Source organism: Leptodactylus fuscus, chromosome 5, assembly GCF_031893055.1.
Source record: "Leptodactylus fuscus isolate aLepFus1 chromosome 5, aLepFus1.hap2, whole genome shotgun sequence".
Classification (NCBI taxonomy): Eukaryota; Metazoa; Chordata; class Amphibia; order Anura; family Leptodactylidae; genus Leptodactylus; species Leptodactylus fuscus.
The window spans coordinates 91,568,069-91,596,029 of NC_134269.1; the positions used below are offsets into that span (position 1 = coordinate 91,568,069).

The following is a 27,961-nucleotide window of genomic DNA, read 5'->3' on the forward strand; positions in this document are numbered from 1 at the left end:
TCTGGGAAGGGGGATGAGCAGAGGAGGAGTTATACTCTGCACTGGGGTAAGAAGAAGAAGGAGACAGGGCTTTTCTGGCTTTTCTAAGAAGATCCTAAAAGATCCTTTATCCCTTGCAGAGATCTCCCATCCCCCCAGGTTGCAGGGTTGGTTGTGTCACACCCTCTAGGGTGAAGATAAGGCATCCTGAGGCTGCTGACGACTCGCAGGAACATGTAGGACTCTTCTCCTGCACACACACACTTCTCTTCCGTCCAACTTGTAAACTCTGGCTGCATCCTGAGGGATGAGAGGGTGAGGACTCTGCATATGGACACTTCTCACCCCTGCTCTGCACTCTGCTTTTCTGCAGACGGAAATGGTTTTTTTAAGGGGCTGAATTCCTGAGGTTGTGACTCCTCTCATCACACGGGAAGTTTGACATTTGTTTTCGTGGATTGTGCTTGTTTCCTGGACATCTTGGTCACATTCCAGCTGCATCAAAAGTTCAGATCTGTTGGATAATCTTGTGTGTCCCAGCTGGACGATTGATCCTCCAAGTTTCTCCTATGGATTACTAGAGATATGTGAATCTACTGGGATAGGAGGGTTGGCAGGGATCTAGCAGTATCTGCAGGCGGATCACACTTGGGGTAAGTTCCTGTATTGCCTTTGTTTGTCTTAGGATTTAAACACTGGAGCTGAAAGTCGCGTCATACCTGTTGTGCAAGCCACAGCTAAAGGAAATCTTTCTTCTCAACCATTGACTATCAATAAGAAATGATACATTACAGGGCTGTTCAGGAGTTTACTACATACACATAGATACATAGTATATTGTAGGTGTTGTTATTGCTACTTTTACAACATCTGGTTGTATAGACATGGAGTACCCCAAAATGATAAATGTGCTAAGTAATGATGGTAATAATAGTTGTCTTGTGGCTTCTGACTGCGAAATGAAAAGACTGTTTGAGTCCAGTAAGCCACCTTGCTATATTGGTTGGTACATAGATGTTTTTTGCAAGTAAAATGTACTAATGCCACAGGTGAGATATGTTAAGCGGCCATTGGGTCCACAAGAGCAGGTCTTTAGGACACAGCTACAGTTAGGGGAGAGGATAAGACAAAAATGGCAGACTTCGAGCATACGGTAGAAAAATGGTAGCAGGCTTTCAAAAATACCCAGCTGTGTGAAGGGGAACTCAGAATGTGCTAATGTTTTACATGTGCCCAGCAAGGTGTTTCATATGTAAAACACCGCACCAGTGCCTGGATGGTAATGGAGGACGTGCTGCACAGGATAAAAGTTTGCACACCTACTAATTATTATTATTGTTCAGACTTAAAACCAGTATTATACTCAGTATTGTGCAATGCCTTAACCGGATAGCCTTTAAAATATGCATAAGATGTCCCTAAAGCCACCTGTTACATGAATAGCAGAATAATTCTAGTGTTGAAATCTGTTCTCTGTTTAATGGGAAAGGCATACATGGGGAAAGTTCTCAGAGAAATGTTACTAGGCCCTAGAAGCACCAGACTACTTGGAAGTGACAGCCATTTTGTGAACTGAACCATTATTTGTGAGGAGGCAGCCTGCCACAAAGGTGTGATCTATATTATTCCTATATAATAAGCAGAGATCTGCAGCATCAAACCAAAATGAAATGAAGAAACTCTGGTGTCCTGGTTTCCACATGGATGGGTTATTAAGTCCATCTGGTTGCACTTTACTATAGCCGCATGCACACAGCTGCTTTTAAACTGTGTTCTGTGCATATGTATTATGTGCTAGTAGTCTGCTATGGCCCCATACTGTACCTCCTTCACATGCTCTATTACGCAGGTACTTTCACATAGAATTTTATGCTGCAATATAGGGTTTGTGCTGCTTTCTATGTGCACCAGCTCTGTCTTTTATTGATATGCTTTTATTTATTCTTTCTGAAAGATTCCTGGCAATGTTTTAGTGAATTTTGAATTGGGTACATAATGTTCTTAAGTACATAATGGTTACTATTGGGATCAATTTATGGATATTTATGCTCCACATGTACAGTGCAGTTATACATATGAAGATGAAGGCTTGGATAGGGGCCATTCATTTACTAGCCTTTTCACACACTTGCACTACTAATTCACTTTACAATACATAATGTTGAGATCCAGGACTGTCCTGCATGATGTAACATGTATGACTCCTACACCAGCAACCTGAAGACTCAACTCTTTAAAATTAGTTTATGCAAATATGCAGCCAAACATTCTGTACATAGGCAATTTATTCTGCTTGTGCCTGAGGCCAGCAGCTGGCAACCCACTACTATATGTCAGGCACCTGAGCAGCAGCGCTTCAGAATTATACTTTATCTTTTTAGCAACATCACTTTGCCTTTACAATTTCCAAGATCTCTGCTTGCTGGATGGGAACATTCATCTTTAGATGGAGGACCTGCCATGAATGCTTCCCCCCCCCCTCCCCCCCCCAAAAAAAAAAAAAGCAAGCAGATGCACTGCTCAGGCTGTGTTTACACTTAAATAAAAAAAAATTGTTTAGACTTCAGTTGTTTTTCATTTCTAGAATAAAGTAACGTTCTACACTATTCTGTCTGAGAAAAAAAGATCAACCTAGCAGATCTTTTATCAATGGGATCTATCACAAAATGGGTCACTGAATCTGTCTCGTGTCAAAACTGGAACCATGATGACAGTGTTATCAGAGTCTTATTGTATCAGAGATCTTTCTTATAACCAGTTTTTCAACTGTGAAGAACATATAAATGGTCAGGACAGGCTTACAGTTTCTGAACGTAATCATTCACTGACAGCAAGCAGAGACCTTGAAACTGGCTAGGAATTCAAATATATATATATATATATATATGTGGTTCTTGATCATGTAAAACCAAAACTTCACCTAGAACCTCTCAAGCAAATATTACATCTCAGTTATAGTCATTGTAAACCATTATTACAGGTCTGTGTAATATGTGCCAGAAGCAGTATGTTTTGTACACCAATAAAACGCAGGTGACGTTGTATCTAATGTTAAGCAGGTGTCTATTCTGGACTGTGTTCATATTACAAGTCAATCTTTTTTTTTTTTTTTTTTTTTTTTTTTTCCTGAAAGCTACCCCCAGTTCACAATAAAGATTACAATAAGTGAATAACTACCTGGTGCCTTTCTTTGTGGTGTGTTTTCTCTGATTCTTTGCACCTTCTTAATTTCTGTAAAATAGAGCAGCTTTTCAGATTCCTGAGACATCCTCAGATAGAACCACTCAGAGTATCGTGGGAGAGGGGGTGTTTCAGACTACCAAAGCACAATGAAAACAAGGGATTGGGAATTGGAGGAACCACACCAGAAGATTAAAAGGGAGTGTACCAGATATTTTATCTATGCACTGCAGATTTATCTTGAATTTGATTTATTGTGGACAAGAAGGTTACTTTAATATCATTGGACACTGACTGTCCACTAGATTAGAGTTCAGTTTAGTGCAGCTCATTGGGGAGTTTGGAGGATTCTACATATTCAGCTCAATGTACCTTTGATGGGGCTACAGAAAACACCAAGAATTAGTTAGTGATCCTAGATATCTAAAGCTGTAGTGCTTTTCTGTTGATACTGGTCTGTTTACTAACAGAAATCTAATAGGCCTGTAGCTGTAGTCTAAATAGCCATAGTAATATGCATACTACTACCATTCTGGCAAATATTTGATACAACATTTTTATATAATGGAGTATGGAAACCAATATAATAGTTAATCAGTTGGGGGGAGGGGTTATGCAACCAAACCTGCAACCATCATCTGATCACTAGGCCGGTTTCAATAATCAAATGTCATGTTGAGAGAGGTAAAATATGTCAAGTTGAAAGGAAACCTTTTAATAATTAATAAAAAGAGCACGTTCACATTGCCTGCATCATGTTACTATCTATAGGCCATGCCATAAATTGAATATTCCACTGACTAAAAGGTTTGCACAAATATCAGGCTGCTTATATCTACATCATTGACGATCCATTACTACTGATAATCGGCTTTCATATGACTTTCTTTTAAAACAGCAAGTCTGTTTTGCTAAATCCTTAAATACTACACCGCGCTTCCTTCAAAGTGCCAAATGCATGGAAAGAATCATAGGAATTTATTTCTGCTTTTATTCTTTATCCAGATGTGCACAAGTTAGAAATGTAGGAGAAAAAAGTGTTGCATGAAGGTCTGAAGAAACTGGGACATCTACTTGTACATTAGTGAATGAAATCTGAAAAGATCAGTTCTGAAAATCAATAGATATACTGGCCTGCTGTATATTCATTCATGTGCACTATAAACGCATCATACATGCATACAGTGGCGTAACTACCGTGGTAGCAGCAGTAGCAGCTGCCACAGGGCCCGGGCCATTAGGGGGCCCGGTGACAGCCGCTACCGCTGCGTTTTTTTTTCAATAGGCAGTTACGGGCCCTATTCACTTGCCGATCCTGGCTGGGCCGGGATCGGCAAGTGACACCGCGGGCCCCACAAGGGCTATCATTATACTCGGGGGTCTTTGCAGACCCCCGAGTATAATGACCGGCGGACCGGAGAGGTAAGGGAACATAAAAAACTGTTACTTACCTCTCCGCGATCCTGCCAGGCCTCCGTCCTACTGCTGTCTGACGTCTCTGACGTCACATGAACCCGGCATGCTTCCCGGGTCATGTGACGTCCGACGTCATTAACGAAGGACGCGAGAGGAGGACAGCACAGCACAGGAGCCGGGGAACAGGTAAGAAGCAACAGTGTTTTTTTTTTGTTTTTTTTATGTTTTTATTTCCCGGGTCTCCGATTATTATACTCTGGGGTCTGAAAAGACCCCAGAGTATAATAATTGTTTATGGGTGTCCACAGAGGAACATAATACTGTGTACAGGGGACACTATTGGGGTTAATACTGTGTGCAGGGGACACTATTGGGGTTAATACTGTGTGTGCAGGGGACACTATTGGGGATAATACTGTGTGTGCAGGGGACACTATTGGGGTTAATACTGTGTGTGCAGGGGACACTATTGGGGTTAATACTGTGTGCAGGGGCAAGTAAGGGACATAATAGAGTGCGGAGGAGGGGGTCGGTCGAGGTCTTCGGCGTCAGTTGGGATGGGGGGGGGCCCCATGTCAAAAGTTCGCCACGGGGCCCCGCCATTCCTAGTTACGCCACTGCATGCATACATACATACATAATGGAAGAACTTATCAAAGCTTCTAAAGATAGTTAAATGGTCACAAATTTGTTCACAATAAGTGGATGGGGCTTCTCAGAAGGAGACTTGGCCTTAACAGCAAGATTACTAAGAGATGGTAATCATTTATTAGGGGCGTGTGTCTCTTAAAGTGTTATTCCCCTGCACATTTGCAGGTTTCTACATTCATTTGCTATGTATATTTGTTTTTGCTGTTACTCCTACCATAATAACAATCCAACTTGTCATAAAAATTGGTCCACCTCCAAAAATCTAGCAACAACACACAATTCCATGATGGTTTACAGCTTGCACAATATGAAAATAGTTATTATGATCGGTACATTGCTGTGTAGCAAGAGAAAGTATATTTAGAGAATTTTGGTGAAGACGTGCAGCAGAACATAAAGGAAAGATATGGCTGGTACAAGTAGGAAAAGCAGCAATGCTCTATTAACGCCTTGTGACAATCTGGGAAAAGGTATAACCTATATTAAAGGGGTATCCAGCTTCCAAAAATGACTTGCAAATACATCCACAGCAATACTACATACACATTGTTCCGTTGTGCAGCCTTTACTCTTGGCTTTATTTTACTTGTTGCTCCTTGTATCACTGTTATTTGATGAATGAAACATATATATCTTACACAACATACTAGTATCAGATGCCTCGCTATTATTAAAGAGATTTAGACCTTTTAATATTTGTGTCACACCTTGGTCCTGTCCTTGTACCCGAACTGAAATTTATGCCATTTTTTTGCATTCTATTATAAGAGCTCAGCTACTTGAAAAAGCGTTTAAGACCTTGTACTTGGACTGTAGCTGCTGGAATATTTACGTAATGTTTTCTTTTCACATTTCAGTATTTTCCATCAGTTCTCTTCATCATGGCATTCAAAGCTCGGGCCTTATATAACTTTCAAAGTGAAAACAAGGAAGAAATCGATATTGTGGAGAATGAGGAACTGCAGTTGTTGAGCGATGTTTCTTTGGATGGATGGCTTCAGGGCACAAACAGCCGTGGTCAGACAGGACTTTTTCCTGCATCATATGTGGAGATTATACAACCGTCCCGTTCTGGATCAATCCAAGTAGACTACCCAACACACCACATGAGTTATACAGACACTACTCATCATGGGAGCTACGATGATGATGAAGATGATGACTGGGATGATTGGGATGATGGACAGTCTGTGGCTGAAGAGCCTAGTGGTTCAAATGGAGTTCCACATAGTCAAGCACAGCACCACTATTATCCAAGACCTGAGCATGCACACCGACCACGTCCACAACTAGAACGCCAGGATAGCATAGCCAGTGGAAAGAGAGGTAGTGTGGTGGGACGAAATTTAAACAGGTTCTCCAGTTTTGTTAGGTCAGGGGTGGAAGCTTTTATACTTGGAGATGTTCCTCAGTTTGGCCGAGTGTCTGAAAATTATGTTATTGAGATGGGACCCAAGGGACCACAATGGAAGCCAAATCCTAACTCTTTCATTTGCTCTGTGGAGGAACCAACCAAACAGACAAAGTTCAAAGGGATTAAGAGTTACATTTCTTACAGGTGAGAAAGAATTTAGGAATGAGAGGTGTGGGCCATTCTTGTCATCTACTCTAAGTGAAATATGCTGTATAGGGTAATGTTCAGTTTTCTGTGTACCCAAGGAAAAGTGCTTAAATCCATGTTTGCACAAAGTACGCTGCCTATATCTGTGTACTTGCTGAGTAATGTCTGGTATTTGTCAAGTGATTCACGTTTGGTTTGTGTTGTGTTTGTTATAAGCAGTGAAATATTGTGTTATTGTGAGTTGCAGAGCTTTCATTAGGAGAAGCCTTCGTGTCAGGCTGTAGTGTGCGGGTGTGTCACATAAACAATGGGCTACAGTTTGCTTGGGCATTAATTTGTCATTGTGTCTTCAGGTCATTGTATTATTGCAGTGGGCTAGCAAGGAGTGGGAGGAAACTTGATTTAGCTTGGTCACCTTTTGGATTGATTGTCAAGTTACAGCTAGTTTGTCCTTTGGAATTCACAAAACTTTTAATATGGGGCTGTCAGCAACCTAAAGTAACCTGTGAGGTGTTTTTTCCACCATGACCTGACCCCAGTAATGATATCTTCTATGGTGGCCCTCATTAAGTTTTATGTTGCTGAAAAGTCAAGCTATAAGGTTATAAAATTTACCATAAATAGTCATTGTGCTAAATCGTGCCCTATGAGGACGGCATTTAGGTAGGATATCAGTCTGATGTCAGATGGTGAGGAATATGTCAATTATGCCCCCCATTTAGTATGATGACTAGATGAATCTGCTCACCACTTTCCGTAACTAGTTAAGGTAAATTTGCATATGCCAATATAATGTTTTAAAAGCTCATAACTAATAATCTTTTTTTTATGATTATTCTGGTTTTTTTTTTTTTTTTTTTTTTGGGGGGGGGGGTTAAAGTTTTAGAAAATTAAATTAAACTTGATAGACAATGAGAGCATGACATGCTCTTATAAAACAGAAGGAAATTTCCAAATCATTATAAATATAGAAGAAAGGTATAGAAAAAAGTGCCAATGAACAATATTCCACCACCCACCCCATGTCACTAACTGCAATTTAAGGATGAACCAGTTATGACAGCGGAATAGGTTGTCGTCCATGCAATAGCTCCAGGGAGTACCAGGTTGTATATCTAAAGCAGTCACGTAATAACTTTATGAGTGGTTAAGCGTCTTGTTTCAATACATGGGTCCCGACACTGAAAAAATCTTTTTGTTAACATAGCTTCATGTAAAGTAGTGTTGAGCGAATCCATGCGGAACATATGCTCCATTTGTGATGTTACCAGTATACAGGGTTCACCCAGTGCTGAAGGAGACTTTTCCTGTTTGCACTGGTCCATAAAACAAGCATATTGTCAGCACATGTCAGGTTTGGAGAAACTTCTGTTTTTCCCTTCAGACAAGATATTGAAAATAGCCCATTACGGAGTCAGGTCAATATGGATTTTAAAGGTCTGAGTGCGAGGATCACAAACCGCGGTCAATAATATCTGCATCTGAGCGCAACACCAAAAGTTCTGATGAGTATGGTCGTTTTAAGTGTAACTACATTTTCTGACAACTTTTGATTTTCTGTCAGTATTTGTGTCATTAATAAATTGTAATATATTTTATTAATAAATGTACAGTAACAATCAGTGAGAGGCAGAAACGTCTCTCAATACAGAAGCAAGGGAAAGAATAAAGAGATGCTGGATTTCATAGAAAGAAAGGAAAATTTATTAATGACACAAATATTGCTAGACAATCAAAGGTTGTCCAAAACCTTAGTTATGCTTTATGAGCTGACAATTTAGCGCACAAAAAGGGACAACATCTTCAATTGCAGTAAAGAAGTAGGCTCTACAAAATCCATACTAGTAGGGGAAAGTTGTGTTGAATACCTGGCAACCCACATCATTGCAATAGGCCAAGGTTGGATGACACAATAAGGCCCCACGTAGCGGGTTACTGGAAAAACTGTGGTGGTAATGTATCACGGTTTTTCCCGCAGTTTTTTCTGCCTCTATTATACCTATAGGGAAGCCACCAGTGTTTCCGTAGGTATAATTTCCTCTGCGCATATTTTTCTGTAAGATGTGGATGCTTATGCCACGTTTAGCCCCGACCTAAATGCCAATCATGGAAGGCAAAGTGGATCGCAACAGTTTAAGAAGAAATTTCAAGCAACAGAAATCTTAGTGAGAGCCACCATATGAAAGGTCATAACTACAAAAGCTGTGTCCGTGTAGGATGGGAAAAAACACCTGACTGGTTCCCTTTAAATGAACAGTAAATCTAGAAACGTATACAGGAGATAAATCTCACATCACTGTTTGTCAGTCTGCAGGATTTTCTGCATGTTGCTAAAACAAACAGCCTTGTAGAAATCCTGCAGAGAATACAGTGTTACTTTCTCACTGGTCTCTTCCATTTTTGGGTGGTGGAAGCTAAATGGGGCATAGCTTATTAAAGGTGTGTAAGTTAATAATATTTGTGTCCTACGTAGACAAGACAGACATGGGGCTCTATTATATCCACTTGTCTTATAACCAGAGAAAGATGAGTAAAGCGGAAGAGAGGCAAAGTAGTTGGGCCCACAGAGAATATTATATACCGGTATATCCATTTTAGTTAGTTATCTTGTGAATTTTTTATGTGTAATGTGCATTAAAAACTACCTTTTATTTTTCCCTCAAGGTTGACTCCTGGCCATACTGACTCTCCAGTTTACAGACGGTACAAGCACTTTGATTGGTTGTATAACCGCCTTCTGCACAAATTTACGGTCATCTCTGTCCCCCACTTGCCAGAGAAACAGGCTACAGGGCGCTTTGAGGAAGATTTTATTCAAAAGCGTAAACGTAGATTGGTTTTGTGGATGGATCATATGACAAGTCATCCAGTCCTTTCACAGTATGATGGTTTTCAGCACTTCCTAACCTGTCGTGATGAAAAACAATGGAAAGCTGGGAAAAGACGCACAGAAAGAGATGAAATGGTTGGTGCTAGCTTTTTGCTGACCTTGCAGATACCTACTGAACACCAGGACCTCCAAGATGTAGAAGAGCGTGTGGATACTTTCAAAGCTTTCTCAAAAAAGATGGATGAAAGTGTTCTCCAGTTAAGCAGTGTAGTCTCTGAACTAGCACGAAAGCACTTGGGGGGCTTTCGTAAAGAGTTTCAGAAGCTTGGTGGTGCCCTGCAAAATCTAAGCCATTCCTTCCAGATGGACCCACCTTACGCTTCAGAGCCACTGATTGGTGCAATCTCTCATACTGGCCGCACATATGAAATAGTAGGAGAAATGTTTGCCGACCAACCCAAAAATGATCAGTTTAGATTTCTTGATACGTTGTCCTTATATCAAGGATTACTTTCCAACTTTCCAGACATCATTCACTTACAAAAAGGTAAGTCTTGAATTTCTGATGATATCTGTTTAGGTTCAGACTTATGGCAGAGTAAATATCATTGATGCTAGACATGAAGTATTTGGCATTAAAATGGGGCCAGCCCCTGCATGTTCTTGTGCAGGGGTATCAAACTCATTGCCACTGAGGGCCACATCAGCATTATGGTTGTCTTCAAAAAGGGCTGTTAATAATTCTGTGACTGTATAAATGTAGCTATTACAGATGGGTGTAGCTTAATTTATAGCCCATTGCAGGCAACCATAAGGCTGACGGCAAACTTAAGGGTCAATGCACACTGAGTTTTTTGGTGAGGATTTTGGAGAGGAAAAAATCCGCTACAGAAATTAGGAAATGTTTTTTTTTCCTCCAACACAGTGTATGGACCTTGAAAAAAACGCTAGCAGCTTTTCCGCCTCCCAATGACTTCCGTTGTTTTTTTTTTTTTCTTGCGGAATCCGCTTGAAAAAAGGTCACGTCGTATTTTTCTGCTAGCGGAAAAAAAACTAGCAGAATACATACTGTAAAACTCTATCGTGAGGCTTTTTTGGAGGCGGATTCAGCATCAAAATCCTTGCCAAAAAACTCCTTGTGCATTGACCCTAATAGTGCCCCCCATAAGTAGTAATATTACCTGTTGGGGAATACTATTACTGTAATTTTGCCCCCGCACAGGCAATAGTCTCCCCCCCCCCCTCTCCACACACACATATATAGGTATTGTTATTACTGTAATAGTGCCCCCTCACAGGCAATACTTCTCCTGCACATACCAATCAGAGCTCTGTAGCAATATATAATTATATATAGTAATGTAGCATGTGGGACCTCTTCTGGCACACAGCTTGTTTGCATCTTCTCTTTTCCTCCTGGAACTTCGATCCCTAGGCTATGGTACTGCTGGGAGGAAAATAGAAGATGCACACAGGCTGTGTGTAGGAGGAGGTCCCATCTGCTGCATCACTGCTCTAAGCACAATAATTATAGAGTTTGGAGCACAGGGGGCAACTGAAGACCCCTAATACTGCAGTTTGGGGGCAGACAGTAGTGCAGCTTTCCTTCACTGTCTGTACCCAAACAGCTTTCCAGTGCTGCCTCCTCAGTGACTCGCCTCATGGCAGATGCAGCCCTGCCAGTGGGCCACAAGCCAGAATAGACCTGTGGGCTGTGTGTTCTGCTTCAGGGCCCCCTTCCTTTAGAAAGCAACAGGCTGCATAAATAATTTGGATGAATTAGCTGCACTCGGGTGATTCTGAGGCCCAGACATATTCTATAAAGGGTTTGCTCAGTTGCTATTTTTGACAAAAATACAAAGATAAAACTGACCCAGTCTATGTATTGGATCTTTTGTGAACAGGTGAACAAATAGAAAGAACTGGGACATGGTCAAATACATCTACAGTATGTAAGGGTAAAGATACATATTGAATTTTTGTGATGCACATTGTCAAGCCAAAACTAGTGGAATGAATTGAAAAAAAAAAAAAAAAAAAGTATCATTTGACCTTTATATTTTTTTAACCCTCTATTATCCACACTTGGTTTTGGCATCAAAACTGCATCAACAAAACCTGAACAGGTGTCCTAACGCTAATGAGGGATCATGTTGCAGTACTTTTAGGAAGTTCCTTGCACAAGCACTGCCATTTGTACTCAGAGGCTGAATTAGGACAGGGTGTGTTTTAGAAATACGCATTTCTTTCACGTGTCACTATACACAGCTCTATGTGCTTACGGTACAAAATTGTAAGTTGAGTTTTTTTTGTTTGTTTTTTTTTGTGTTGGGTCATTTTATAGTTCCTAACTTGATACTAACAACTCTGCTTATATATCCCGTTAATTTGGTTAAAGTAATTTCTAGAGATGAGCGAACAGTGTTCTATCGAACTCATGTTCGATCGGATATTAGGCTGTTCGGCATGTTCGAATCGAATCGAACACCGCGTGGTAAAGTGCGCCATTACTCGATTCCCCTCCCACCTTCCCTGGCGCCTTTTTTGCTCCAATAACAGCGCAGGGTAGGTGGGACAGGAACTACGACACCGGTGACGTTGAAAAAAGTAGGCAAAACCCATTGGCTGCCGAAAACATGTGACCTCTAATTTAAAAGAACAGCGACGCCCAGCTTCGCGTCATTCTGAGCTTGCAATTCACCGAGGACGGAGGTTTCCGTCCAGCTAGCTAGGGCTTAGATTCTGGGTAGGCAGGGACAGGCTAGGATAGGAAGGAGAAGACAACCAACAGCTCTTATAAGAGCTAAATTCCAGGGAGAAGCTTGTCAGTGTAACATGGCACTGACGGGCTCAATCGCCGCAACCCAGCTTTCCCAGGATCCTGAATGGAATACACTGTCAGTGTATTCCCGTATACCCGATATATACCCCGATACCCGTTCCAACGGTGTGCCCCCCCACCTTCACCCCAGAAATACCCTGCAAGTCCCCTAGCAATAGAATTGGGGCTATATACACCCACAATTTTTACTACTGGTATACAGTGCCATTGTCTGACTGGGAATTCAAAGAATATATTGGGAATACAAATACCCTCATTTCTTGCTACTGCCATATAGTGCCAGTGTCTGACTGGGAATTCAAAGAATATATTGGGGTTACGTGCACCCACAATTTTTACTACTGGTATACAGTGCCATTGTCTGACTGGGAATTCAAAGAATATATTGGGAATACAAATACCCTCATTTCTTGCTACTGCCATATAGTGCCAGTGTCTGACTGGGAATTCAAAGAATATATTGGGGTTACGTGCACCCACAATTTTTACTACTGGTATACAGTGCCATTGTCTGACTGGGAATTCAAAGAATATATTGGGGTTATAAATACCCTCATTTCTTGCTACTGCCATATAGTGCCAGTTTCTGACTGGTAATTCAAAGAATATATTGGGGTTACGTGCACCCACAATTTTTACTACTGGTATACAGTGCCATTGTCTGACTGGGAATTCAAAGAGTATATTGGGAATACAAATACCCTCATTTCTTGCTACTGCCATATAGTGCCAGTTTCTGACTGGGAATTCAAAGAATATATTGGGGTTACGTGCACCCACAATTTTTACTACTGGTATACAGTGCCATTGTCTGACTGGGAATTCAAAGAGTATATTGGGAATACAAATACCCTCATTTCTTGCTACTGCCATATAGTGCCAGTTTCTGACTGGGAATTCAAAGAATATATTGGGGTTACGTGCACCCACAATTTTTACTACTGGTATACAGTGCCATTGTCTGACTGGGAATTCAAAGAATATATTGGGGTTACGTGCACCCACAATTTTTACTACTGGTATACAGTGCCATTGTCTGACTGGGAATTCAAAGAGTATATTGGGAATACAAATACCCTCATTTCTTGCTACTGCCATATAGTGCCAGTGTCTGACTGGTAATTCAAAGAATATATTGGGGTTACGTGCACCCACAATTTTTACTACTGGTATACAGTGCCATTGTCTGACTGGGAATTCAAAGAATATATTGGGGTTATAAATACCCTCATTTCTTGCTACTGCCATATAGTGCCAGTTTCTGACTAGTAATTCAAAGAATATATTGGGGTTACGTGCACCCACAATTTTTACTACTGGTATACAGTGCCATTGTCTGACTGGGAATTCAAAGAATATATTGGGGTTATAAATACCCTCATTTCTTGCTACTGCCATATAGTGCCAGTTTCTGACTGGTAATTCAAAGAATATATTGGGGTTACGTGCACCCACAATTTTTACTACTGGTATACAGTGCCATTGTCTGACTGGGAATTCAAAGAATATATTGGGGTTACGTGCACCCACAATTTTTACTACTGGTATACAGTGCCATTGTCTGACTGGGAATTCAAAGAATATATTGGGGTTATAAATACCCTCATTTCTTGCTACTGCCATATAGTGCCAGTTTCTGACTGGTAATTCAAAGAATATATTGGGGTTACGTGCACCCACAATTTTTACTACTGGTATACAGTGCCATTGTCTGACTGGGAATTCAAAGAGTATATTGGGAATACAAATACCCTCATTTCTTGCTACTGCCATATAGTGCCAGTTTCTGACTGGGAATTCAAAGAATATATTGGGGTTACGTGCACCCACAATTTTTACTACTGGTATACAGTGCCATTGTCTGACTGGGAATTCAAAGAATATATTGGGGTTACGTGCACCCACAATTTTTACTACTGGTATACAGTGCCATTGTCTGACTGGGAATTCAAAGAATATATTGGGGTTATAAATACCCTCATTTCTTGCTACTGCCATATAGTGCCATTGTCTGACTGGGAATTCAAAGAATATATTGGGGTTACGTGCACCCACAATTTTTACTACTGGTATACAGTGCCATTGTCTGACTGGGAATTCAAAGAGTATATTGGGAATACAAATACCCTCATTTCTTGCTACTGCCATATAGTGCCAGTGTCTGACTGGTAATTCAAAGAATATATTGGGGTTACGTGCACCCACAATTTTTACTACTGGTATACAGTGCCATTGTCTGACTGGGAATTCAAAGAGTATATTGGGAATACAAATACCCTCATTTCTTGCTACTGCCATATAGTGCCAGTTTCTGACTGGGAATTCAAAGAATATATTGGGGTTACGTGCACCCACAATTTTTACTACTGGTATACAGTGCCATTGTCTGACTGGGAATTCAAAGAATATATTGGGGTTACGTGCACCCACAATTTTTACTACTGGTATACAGTGCCATTGTCTGACTGGGAATTCAAAGAGTATATTGGGAATACAAATACCCTCATTTCTTGCTACTGCCATATAGTGCCAGTGTCTGACTGGTAATTCAAAGAATATATTGGGGTTACGTGCACCCACAATTTTTACTACTGGTATACAGTGCCATTGTCTGACTGGGAATTCAAAGAATATATTGGGGTTATAAATACCCTCATTTCTTGCTACTGCCATATAGTGCCAGTTTCTGACTGGTAATTCAAAGAATATATTGGGGTTACGTGCACCCACAATTTTTACTACTGGTATACAGTGCCATTGTCTGACTGGGAATTCAAAGAATATATTGGGGTTATAAATACCCTCATTTCTTGCTACTGCCATATAGTGCCAGTTTCTGACTGGTAATTCAAAGAATATATTGGGGTTACGTGCACCCACAACTTTTACTACTGGTATACAGTGCCATTGTCTGACTGGGAATTCAAAGAATATATTGGGGTTACGTGCACCCACAATTTTTACTACTGGTATACAGTGCCATTGTCTGACTGGGAATTCAAAGAATATATTGGGGTTATAAATACCCTCATTTCTTGCTACTGCCATATAGTGCCAGTTTCTGACTGGTAATTCAAAGAATATATTGGGGTTACGTGCACCCACAATTTTTACTACTGGTATACAGTGCCTTTGTCTGACTGGGAATTCAAAGAGTATATTGGGAATACAAATACCCTCATTTCTTGCTACTGCCATATAGTGCCAGTTTCTGACTGGGAATTCAAAGAATATATTGGGGTTACGTGCACCCACAATTTTTACTACTGGTATACAGTGCCATTGTCTGACTGGGAATTCAAAGAGTATATTGGGAATACAAATACCCTCATTTCTTGCTACTGCCATATAGTGCCAGTTTCTGACTGGGAATTCAAAGAATATATTGGGGTTACGTGCACCCACAATTTTTACTACTGGTATACAGTGCCATTGTCTGACTGGGAATTCAAAGAATATATTGGGGTTACGTGCACCCACAATTTTTACTACTGGTATACAGTGCCATTGTCTGACTGGGAATTCAAAGAATATATTGGGGTTATAAATACCCTCATTTCTTGCTACTGCCATATAGTGCCATTGTCTGACTGGGAATTCAAAGAATATATTGGGGTTACGTGCACCCACAATTTTTACTACTGGTATACAGTGCCATTGTCTGACTGGGAATTCAAAGAGTATATTGGGAATACAAATACCCTCATTTCTTGCTACTGCCATATAGTGCCAGTGTCTGACTGGTAATTCAAAGAATATATTGGGGTTACGTGCACCCACAATTTTTACTACTGGTATACAGTGCCATTGTCTGACTGGGAATTCAAAGAGTATATTGGGAATACAAATACCCTCATTTCTTGCTACTGCCATATAGTGCCAGTTTCTGACTGGGAATTCAAAGAATATATTGGGGTTACGTGCACCCACAATTTTTACTACTGGTATACAGTGCCATTGTCTGACTGGGAATTCAAAGAATATATTGGGGTTACGTGCACCCACAATTTTTACTACTGGTATACAGTGCCATTGTCTGACTGGGAATTCAAAGAGTATATTGGGAATACAAATACCCTCATTTCTTGCTACTGCCATATAGTGCCAGTGTCTGACTGGTAATTCAAAGAATATATTGGGGTTACGTGCACCCACAATTTTTACTACTGGTATACAGTGCCATTGTCTGACTGGGAATTCAAAGAATATATTGGGGTTATAAATACCCTCATTTCTTGCTACTGCCATATAGTGCCAGTTTCTGACTGGTAATTCAAAGAATATATTGGGGTTACGTGCACCCACAATTTTTACTACTGGTATACAGTGCCATTGTCTGACTGGGAATTCAAAGAATATATTGGGGTTACGTGCACCCACAATTTTTACTACTGGTATACAGTGCCATTGTCTGACTGGGAATTCAAAGAGTATATTGGGAATACAAATACCCTCATTTCTTGCTACTGCCATATAGTGCCAGTTTCTGACTGGGAATTCAAAGAATATATTGGGGTTACGTGCACCCACAATTTTTACTACTGGTATACAGTGCCATTGTCTGACTGGGAATTCAAAGAATATATTGGGGTTACGTGCACCCACAATTTTTACTACTGGTATACAGTGCCATTGTCTGACTGGGAATTCAAAGAATATATTGGGGTTATAAATACCCTCATTTCTTGCTACTGCCATATAGTGCCATTGTCTGACTGGGAATTCAAAGAATATATTGGGGTTACGTGCACCCACAATTTTTACTACTGGTATACAGTGCCATTGTCTGACTGGGAATTCAAAGAGTATATTGGGAATACAAATACCCTCATTTCTTGCTACTGCCATATAGTGCCAGTGTCTGACTGGTAATTCAAAGAATATATTGGGGTTACGTGCACCCACAATTTTTACTACTGGTATACAGTGCCATTGTCTGACTGGGAATTCAAAGAGTATATTGGGAATACAAATACCCTCATTTCTTGCTACTGCCATATAGTGCCAGTTTCTGACTGGGAATTCAAAGAATATATTGGGGTTACGTGCACCCACAATTTTTACTACTGGTATACAGTGCCATTGTCTGACTGGGAATTCAAAGAATATATTGGGGTTACGTGCACCCACAATTTTTACTACTGGTATACAGTGCCATTGTCTGACTGGGAATTCAAAGAGTATATTGGGAATACAAATACCCTCATTTCTTGCTACTGCCATATAGTGCCAGTGTCTGACTGGTAATTCAAAGAATATATTGGGGTTACGTGCACCCACAATTTTTACTACTGGTATACAGTGCCATTGTCTGACTGGGAATTCAAAGAATATATTGGGGTTATAAATACCCTCATTTCTTGCTACTGCCATATAGTGCCAGTTTCTGACTGGTAATTCAAAGAATATATTGGGGTTACGTGCACCCACAATTTTTACTACTGGTATACAGTGCCATTGTCTGACTGGGAATTCAAAGAATATATTGGGGTTACGTGCACCCACAATTTTTACTACTGGTATACAGTGCCATTGTCTGACTGGGAATTCAAAGAATATATTGGGGTTATAAATACCCTCATTTCTTGCTACTGCCATATAGTGCCAGTTTCTGACTGGTAATTCAAAGAATATATTGGGGTTACGTGCACCCACAATTTTTACTACTGGTATACAGTGCCATTGTCTGACTGGGAATTCAAAGAGTATATTGGGAATACAAATACCCTCATTTCTTGCTACTGCCATATAGTGCCAGTTTCTGACTGGGAATTCAAAGAATATATTGGGGTTACGTGCACCCACAATTTTTACTACTGGTATACAGTGCCATTGTCTGACTGGGAATTCAAAGAGTATATTGGGAATACAAATACCCTCATTTCTTGCTACTGCCATATAGTGCCAGTTTCTGACTGGGAATTCAAAGAATATATTGGGGTTACGTGCACCCACAATTTTTACTACTGGTATACAGTGCCATTGTCTGACTGGGAATTCAAAGAATATATTGGGGTTACGTGCACCCACAATTTTTACTACTGGTATACAGTGCCATTGTCTGACTGGGAATTCAAAGAATATATTGGGGTTATAAATACCCTCATTTCTTGCTACTGCCATATAGTGCCATTGTCTGACTGGGAATTCAAAGAATATATTGGGGTTACGTGCACCCACAATTTTTACTACTGGTATACAGTGCCATTGTCTGACTGGGAATTCAAAGAGTATATTGGGAATACAAATACCCTCATTTCTTGCTACTGCCATATAGTGCCAGTGTCTGACTGGTAATTCAAAGAATATATTGGGGTTACGTGCACCCACAATTTTTACTACTGGTATACAGTGCCATTGTCTGACTGGGAATTCAAAGAGTATATTGGGAATACAAATACCCTCATTTCTTGCTACTGCCATATAGTGCCAGTTTCTGACTGGGAATTCAAAGAATATATTGGGGTTACGTGCACCCACAATTTTTACTACTGGTATACAGTGCCATTGTCTGACTGGGAATTCAAAGAATATATTGGGGTTACGTGCACCCACAATTTTTACTACTGGTATACAGTGCCATTGTCTGACTGGGAATTCAAAGAGTATATTGGGGTTATAAATACCCTCATTTCTTGCTACTGCCATATAGTGCCAGTTTCTGACTGGTAATTCAAAGAATATATTGGGGTTACGTGCACCCACAATTTTTACTACTGGTATACAGTGCCATTGTCTGACTGGGAATTCAAAGAATATATTGGGGTTATAAATACCCTCATTTCTTGCTACTGCCATATAGTGCCAGTTTCTGACTGGTAATTCAAAGAATATATTGGGGTTACGTGCACCCACAATTTTTACTACTGGTATACAGTGCCATTGTCTGACTGGGAATTCAAAGAATATATTGGGGTTACGTGCACCCACAATTTTTACTACTGGTATACAGTGCCATTGTCTGACTGGGAATTCAAAGAATATATTGGGGTTATAAATACCCTCATTTCTTGCTACTGCCATATAGTGCCAGTTTCTGACTGGTAATTCAAAGAATATATTGGGGTTACGTGCACCCACAATTTTTACTACTGGTATACAGTGCCATTGTCTGACTGGGAATTCAAAGAGTATATTGGGAATACAAATACCCTCATTTCTTGCTACTGCCATATAGTGCCAGTGTCTGACTGGTAATTCAAAGAATATATTGGGGTTACGTGCACCCACAATTTTTACTACTGGTATACAGTGCCATTGTCTGACTGGGAATTCAAAGAGTATATTGGGAATACAAATACCCTCATTTCTTGCTACTGCCATATAGTGCCAGTTTCTGACTGGGAATTCAAAGAATATATTGGGGTTACGTGCACCCACAATTTTTACTACTGGTATACAGTGCCATTGTCTGACTGGGAATTCAAAGAATATATTGGGGTTATAAATACCCTCATTTCTTGCTACTGCCATATAGTGCCAGTTTCTGACTGGTAATTCAAAGAATATATTGGGGTTACGTGCACCCACAATTTTTACTACTGGTATACAGTGCCATTGTCTGACTGGGAATTCAAAGAGTATATTGGGAATACAAATACCCTCATTTCTTGCTACTGCCATATAGTGCCAGTTTCTGACTGGGAATTCAAAGAATATATTGGGGTTACGTGCACCCACAATTTTTACTACTGGTATACAGTGCCATTGTCTGACTGGGAATTCAAAGAGTATATTGGGAATACAAATACCCTCATTTCTTGCTACTGCCATATAGTGCCATTGTCTGACTGGGAATTCAAAGAATATATTGGGGTTACGTGCACCCACAATTTTTACTACTGGTATACAGTGCCATTGTCTGACTGGGAATTCAAAGAGTATATTGGGAATACAAATACCCTCATTTCTTGCTACTGCCATATAGTGCCATTGTCTGACTGGGAATTCAAAGAATATATTGGGGTTACGTGCACCCACAATTTTTACTACTGGTATACAGTGCCAATTTCTAACTAGGAATTCAAAATGCGCAAGGCTCCCGGAAAGGGACGTGGACGAGGCCGTGGGCGAGGTCGGGGGAATGGTTCTGGGGAGCAAGGTAGCAGTGAAGCCACAGGGCGTCCCGTGCCTACTCCTGTGGGGCAGCAAGCATTGCGCCACTCCACAGTGCCAGGGTTGCTTGCCACATTAACTAAACTGCAGGGTACAAACCTTAGTAGGCCCGAGAACCAGGAACAGGTCTTGCAATGGCTGTCAGAGAACGCTTACAGCACATTGTCCAGCAGCCAGTCAGACTCTGCCTCCTCTCCTCCTATTACCCAACAGTCTTGTCTTCCTTCCTCCCAAAATTCCGAAGCTTTACAGAACAATAACCCAAACTGTCCCTGCTCCCCAGAGCTGTTCTCCGCTCCTTTCATTGTCCCTCAACCTGCCTCTCCACGTCACGATTCCACAAACCTAACAGAGGAGCATCTGTGTCCAGATGCTCAAACACTAGAGTCTCCTCCATCTCCGTTCGATTTGGTGGTGGATGACCAGCAACCCACCCTCATCGACGATGATGTGACGCAGTTGCCGTCAGGGCATCCAGTTGACCGGCGCATTGTGCGGGAGGAGGAGATGAGACAGGAGTTGGAAGAGGAAGTGGTGGATGATGAGGACACTGACCCGACCTGGACAGGGGGGATGTCAAGCGGGGAAAGTAGTGTGGATGTTGAGGCAGGTGCAGCACCAAAAAGGGTAGCTAGAGGCAGAGGCAGAGGTCAGCAGCTTAGGCGAAGCCAGGCCACACCCGGAATCTCCCAAGATGTTCCAGTTCGTACCCAGCCCCGAAAAACTCCCACCTTGAGGGCACGTTTCTCGAAGGTGTGGAGTTTTTTCAAGGAATGCGCCGAGGACAGATATAGTGTTGTCTGCACAATTTGCCTCTCGAAATTGATTAGGGGCTCTGAGAAGAGCAACCTGTCCACCACTTCAATGCGCCGTCATTTGGAATCCAAGCACTGGAATCAGTGGCAGGCAGCAACGGCAGGACAAAGGCCGCCTGCCGTTCACGCCACTGCCACTGCCTCTGCCACTGCCTCTGCCACTGCCACTGCTGACTGTGCTGGCGATGCACTCCAGAGGACGAGCCAGGACACCACTTCATCTGCCTCCGCCACTTTGTTTACTTCTACCTCATCCTCCCCTGGTCCTGTCTTATCTCCTTCTCCTGCACCATCAAAGGCACCATCAGGCGTTTCTTTACAACAACCCACCATCTCTCAGACATTGGAGCGGCGGCAGAAATACACTGCTAACCACCCACACGCGCAAGCCTTGAACGCCAACATCGCTAAACTGCTGGCCCAGGAGATGTTGGCGTTCCGGCTTGTTGAAACTCCCGCCTTCCTGGACCTGATGGCAACTGCGGCACCTCGCTATGCCGTCCCTAGCCGTCACTACTTCTCCCGGTGTGCCGTCCCCGCCTTGCACCAGCACGTGTCACTCAACATCAGGCGGGCCCTTAGTTCCGCGCTTTGCACAAAGGTCCACTTGACCACCGACGCGTGGACAAGTGCATGCGGACAGGGACGCTACATTTCACTGACGGCACACTGGGTGAATGTAGTTGAGGCTGGGACTGCTTCCCAAACTGGCCCGGTGTACCTCGTCTCCCCGCCTAACATTCCTGGCAGGGACACGAGAAGAACACCCCCCTCCTCCTCCTCCTCTACCGCCTCCGCCACCGCCTCCTCCTCCGCCACCGCCTCCTCCTCCGCTGTTAGATTGACCCCAGCTACGAGTTGGAAACGTTGCAGCACTGGCGTTGGTAGACGTCAGCAGGCTGTGCTGAAGCTGATCAGCTTGGGGGACAGACAGCACACTGCCTCCGAGGTGAGGGATGCCCTCCTCGATGAGACGGCAATATGGTTTGAGCCGCTGCACCTGGGCCCAGGCATGGTCGTTTGTGATAACGGCCGGAACCTGGTAGCAGCTCTGGAGCTTGCCGGACTCCAACATGTTCCATGCCTGGCCCACGTCTTCAACCTAGTGGTGCAACGTTTCCTAAAGAGCTACCCCAATGTTCCAGAGCTACTGGTGAAAGTGCGGCGCATGTGCGCCCACTTTCGCAAGTCGACAGTAGCCGCTGCTAGCTTAAAATCTCTCCAGCAACGCCTGCATGTGCCACAACACCGGCTTTTGTGCGACGTCCCCACACGCTGGAACTCAACGTTTCAGATGTTGAATAGAGTGGTTGAGCAGCAGAGACCTTTGATGGAATACCAGCTACAAAACCCTAGGGTGCCACAAAGTCAGCTGCCTCAGTTTCACATCCATGAGTGGCCATGGATGAGAGACCTTTGTGACATCCTACGGGTCTTTGAGGAGTCCACAAGGAGGGTGAGCTCTGAGGATGCGATGGTGAGCCTTACAATCCCGCTCTTGTGTGTTCTGAGAGAATCCCTGATTGACATCAGGGATAACTCAGATCACACAGAGGAGTTAGGGATAGCATCCGATCCGTCACAGCTGGAGAGTAGGTCCACACATCTGTCCGCTTCACTGCGTTTAATGGAGGAGGAGGAGGAGGAAGAAGAGTTGTCCGATGATGTGATGGTGATACAGGAGGCTTCCGGGCAACTTCGAATCGTCCCATTGTTGCAGCGCGGATGGGTAGACATGGAGGATGAGGAGGAAATGGAGATTGAACTTTCCGGTGGGGCCAGAGGAGTCATGCCAACTAACACTGTGGCAGACATGGCTGAGTTCATGTTGGGGTGCTTTACAACCGACAAGCGTATTGTCAAAATCATGGAGGACAACCAGTACTGGATCTTTGCTATCCTTGACCCCCGGTATAAAAACAACATCTCGTCTTTTATTCCGGTAGAGGGGAGGGCCAATCGCATCAATGCTTGCCACAGGCAATTGGTGCAGAATATGATGGAGATGTTTCCAGCATGTGACGTTGGCGGCAGGGAGGGCAGTTCCTCCAGTAGGCAACCAAGTTCTCACCGGTCCACACAAACGAGGGGCACACTGTCTAAGGTCTGGGACACCTTGATGGCACCCCCTCGCCAAAGTGCCACCACGGAGGGTCCTAGTGTCACCAGGCGTGAGAAGTATAGGCGCATGTTGCGGGAATACCTTTCCGACCACAGCCCTGTCCTCTCCGACCCCTCTGCGCCCTACACGTATTGGGTGTCGAAGTTGGACCTGTGGCTTGAACTTGCCCTATATGCCTTGGAGGTGCTGTCCTGTCCTGCCGCCAGCGTCCTATCTGAGAGGGTGTTCAGTGCAGCCGGTGGCATCATCACTGACAAGCGCACCCGTCTGTCAGCTGAGAGTGCCGACCGGCTCACTTTGATAAAAATGAACCACCACTGGATAGAGCCTTCATTTTTGTGCCCACCTGTGTAAAGCACCCCAACATGAAACTCCATGTCTGTACTCAACCTCTCCAATTCCTCCGCATCCTCATACTCATCCACCATAAGCGTTGCACAATTCTGCTAATACTAGGCTCCCTCCAACATGATTTCCCCCAACTCTGCTGGTTAGAGGCTCCCTCCACCCTGATTTCCACCAACTCTGCTGGTTAGAGGCTCCCTCCACCCTGCTTTCCCACAACTCTGCTGGTTAGAGGCTCCCTCCACCATGAATTTGCCCAAACTGGGCTGTTTAGAGGCTCCCTCCACCATGAATTGGTCCAAACTGGGTTTTTTAGAGGCTCCCTCCACCATGAATTTGCCCAAACTGGGCTGGTTAGAGGCTCCCTCCACCATGAATTTGCCCAAACTGGGCTGTTTAGAGGCTCCCTCCACCATGAATTGGTCCAAACTGGGGTGGTTAGAGGCTCCCTCCACCATTAATTGGTCCAAACTGGGCTGGTTAGAGGCTCCCTCCACCATTAATTGGTCCAAACTGGGCTGGTTAGAGGCTCCCTCCACCATTAATTGGTCCAAACTGGGCTGTTTAGAGGCTCCCTCCACCATGAATTGGTCCAAACTGGGCTGGTTAGAGGCTCCCTCCACCATGAATTTCCCAAAACTTGGCTGTTTAGAGGCTCCCTCCACCATGAATTGGTCCAAACTGGGCTGGTTAGAGGCTCCCTCCACCATTAATTGGTCCAAACTGGGCTGGTTAGAGGCTCCCTCCACCATGAATTGGTCCAAACTGGGGTTTTTAGAGGCTCCCTCCACCATGAATTTGCCCAAACTGGGGTGTTTAGAGGCTCCCTCCACCATGAATTTGCCCAAACTCTGCTGGTTAGAGGCTCAATCCACCCTGATTTTCAAAACAAATGTTGGTGCCAACCTCAACTTACTACAAGGGCCAAATTCACTGCTGGTGACAAGCTCTCCTCACTGCAAGTGCCAAATACACATGTTTCAAGGTGTTTTCCTACTGTCAGAGAGGTGGTATTGAGTGTGTAAAGTGTGTAGTTGTTAGGCTGTGATGTTGGGGTAATAGAGGGTCTTTGGTGTGTTAGATGCCCCCAGACATGCTTCCCCTGCTGTCCCAGTGTCATTCCAGAGGTGTTGGCATCATTTCCTGGGGTGTCATAGTGGACTTGGTGACCCTCCAGACACGGATTTGGGTTTCCCCCTTAACGAGTATCTGTTCCCCATAGACTATAATGGGGTTCGAAACCCGTTCGAACACACGAACATTGAGCGGCTGTTCGAATCGAATTTCGAACCTCGAACATTTTAGTGTTCGCTCATCTCTAGTAATTTCTACTTGTGTCTGTCTGCTTTCAATCTTATTGTGTAGTCTTGTTAAGGCGTAACAAACCTCTCAAAATATCATAGCTGTGGTGTAAGCTGTTTGGAAGGGCAGTGAGTGAAATCATTGGGTTGTGGTGTATGGCATAATGAAAGAGTGTAGTCCATAAAGCTATGTCTAGAAGATGTGAAATTGGAGAAAGTAGTAAAAGGTAACAGTCACAGACTCCTTTGATGGCCATAGCAAGCACAATGGACATTAGAATCTGGGCTTTACAGTCCTCTTGGCTAAGTCTGGTTAAGACATTAACAACATTGAAATTTATCTGTCTACATAATTTATCTAAAATGGCAGGGAATACATAATATGTATGATTTGTCTTCTTTCCTGTAGTATTAAAGGCAGTTAGATCTTAAAACTAATTTCAGATTTGTGCTAGACAGCCTGTATTGCTTCACCTTGTATTACCAGAGGTCTACCAAAGATGTGGGTATAATACTGTCATGTTATGCATGGACATTCTTAAGCACATAGCCAGTGGTTGTGCAATAATGGTATACACTGTATAATATTAGGGTAGCAGGCCTTTAAAGGGACTATCATACATGCATTTAGTAATAAACAATAAATAGTAGATGCCTGCTAGCTTAGGCACTGTTACTTGGGTCCCCTGATACCCTCTCTTCACCCAATAGAAGGGTGGTAAACGAGTCATGGCTAAGCAGGCATACTGCTGTGCCGTACAGAAGTTCATGAAGTTTGGACCAAAGCGCCCTAGGCTCAGCACATGCTCAGTGGTTAGCACTGTTGCCTTGTAGTGCCAGGGTCCTTGGTTTCAATCTGACCAAGAGCAGCATCTGTATGGAGTTTGTATGTTCTTGTGTTTGCATGGGTTTCGTCTGAGTACCCCGGGCTCTTTCCACATGCTAAAAATGCACTGATGGGTAAATTGTCTCTCTGTGCAAACAACTGAACCTTGTGGGTGTTGGGGATGAGTGCCTGTATGGTAGCCACTAACTCCCCTACTTCACAATGCTCCCTGCACTTTAAGTCTCCATGAGATAGCCCTTGTTTGCTAGGTTGAAACCCATGTTGCGGAAACAGTTTTTTTGTGTTTTTTTTTTTTTTTTTTTTGAGCCAAAGCCAGGAGTGCATTGAGCAGAACTGAGAAGTAGAACTAATTCCTATATATTTTCCATTCTTTTAGTTGCTAGTCTTGGCTTTGGCTCAAAAGCAAACACAGAAAAATCTGCAACAAAAGTTGTGTTTCTGCAACGTGGGGCCTTGAAGGGAGTCTGTTACCAGAACCCAGCATATCAACCAAGTTAGTTAAACTGATTCAGGTGATCCTAAACTACCTGGGGGACAGGGTTGATATACTGGGTTCTGGTGACAAACCCTGCCAAACAGTACTACAGATCTTTACTTGGTGGACACATTTTGGAGCAGGGAACTTGTAGAGAACCTAACATGCCAGATCTTTTGGCTGTTGGAGATATCAGCTCATTAAAAGTCTGTATATAGTGTGGCCATGCTAAAGAGGATCCTTCATTAGGTCTAAGAAGCCCAGTGAAATACATCATCTCATTGGGGCTATCACCCTGAGCATTTTGGGGTTTACTTTATCTAAATCTATTCAGCTGTCCAAATGTTCCCCATTTTTTATGCAAGTTAGGGTCTATTGGCCAAGTGAGTGGTAACCCAACCAATCTAATATTGATGGTCTATCCTAAGGATAAGATTTAAAGAACCATAAACCTTATTTCAGCTTCTTACTGTCTATTATATAGCATGCTATTGTATTTGAAGGCTGCTTTGTAATGAGATTTTAGAGAACAAGGGGCCCATGTTGTATTAGGCCTTGCACCTGCTTAACGAATCACTGCCAAACCAGTTCTCCACCCTCAGATAGATAGCATCCTACTTGTTAACTAACGTCTGTTTTGTTTTTTTTTATTCAACTTTTCTTCAGGAGCATTTGCAAAGGTAAAGGACAGCCAGCGCATGAGCGATGAAGGAAAGATGGAACAAGAGGAAGCTGATGGAATACGGAAAAGGTGTCGTGTAGTAGGATTTGCTTTGCAAGCTGAGATTAACCATTTCCATCAGAGGAGACTGCAAGACTTTAAAATGACTATCCAGCATTATTTAAAGGAACAGATTATGTTTTATAGGAGGGTCAGCCAGGAGCTGGAGAAAACTCTAAAGATGTATGATAACTTGTGACTTGGATTTGGTTTGCGTTGGCTGCTGAACCTCTTATAATAATGGAGACCATCTCTTCCACCCCATCCAAGTGCGCTCCACAGACACTTTTAGAATGGAATGGACAGAAGGAAAGATGCAAATATTATCTTTTGTTCAAAGACTCAAATTTGATTATAGGAAAAAAAACTTTTAATAAAAAGTGGGTGTTTATATTGGTAAATGTGCTGCTGTGCTAAGAGAGCAAAAATAAATCAGAGCTTTATTGTATATTTCTATAGGGTGGATATTTGCTGAGGAACCTATGGGTTTATAAACCTTCTACTGTGAATGCTCCTTTTATACGGACGCAGAGAACGCAACCAATAATTATGAATCTACAGCCTTTCAATTCACAAACTTTTCTCTGTCTTCCAATGAATTTATAAGTTACCTTCTTATAGATATTGGTGCTGCAGAAAAAATTGCAACCTACAATAAGAAGTAATTGCCGACCAAAAGACATTCTACCTAGAATGTGATGACACTTATAAAAGAGTCCCTTGAATTTTGCTGCTTTTTTTCCCCTGCCCAAACACTGGCA

General features: G+C 42.6%; 1 protein-coding gene across 1 annotated transcript; it reads left to right on the forward strand.

The window, feature by feature from the left end:
• The first annotated feature begins 55 nt into the window (after positions 1–55).
• Positions 56–27,648, forward strand: SNX33 (sorting nexin 33). The gene is made up of 4 exons (XM_075273631.1): positions 56–632; positions 6,084–6,784; positions 9,452–10,164; positions 27,146–27,648. The coding sequence occupies exons 2-4, from the start codon at positions 6,108–6,110 to the stop codon at positions 27,397–27,399; spliced, it is 1,644 nt and encodes a 547-aa protein (XP_075129732.1). The 5' UTR covers positions 56–632; positions 6,084–6,107; the 3' UTR covers positions 27,400–27,648.
• The last annotated feature ends 313 nt before the right edge of the window (positions 27,649–27,961 follow it).

Bases quoted from the DNA above. Each gene is read 5' to 3' on its own strand.
- SNX33 (XM_075273631.1), top strand. From the start codon at position 6,108: ATGGCATTCAAAGCTCGGGCCTTATATAACTTTCAAAGTGAAAACAAG. The intron at 6,785-9,451 runs GTGAGAAAGAAT...TTTTCCCTCAAG, and splicing joins AAGAGTTACATTTCTTACAG to GTTGACTCCTGGCCATACTG. The intron at 10,165-27,145 runs GTAAGTCTTGAA...ACTTTTCTTCAG, and splicing joins CATCATTCACTTACAAAAAG to GAGCATTTGCAAAGGTAAAG.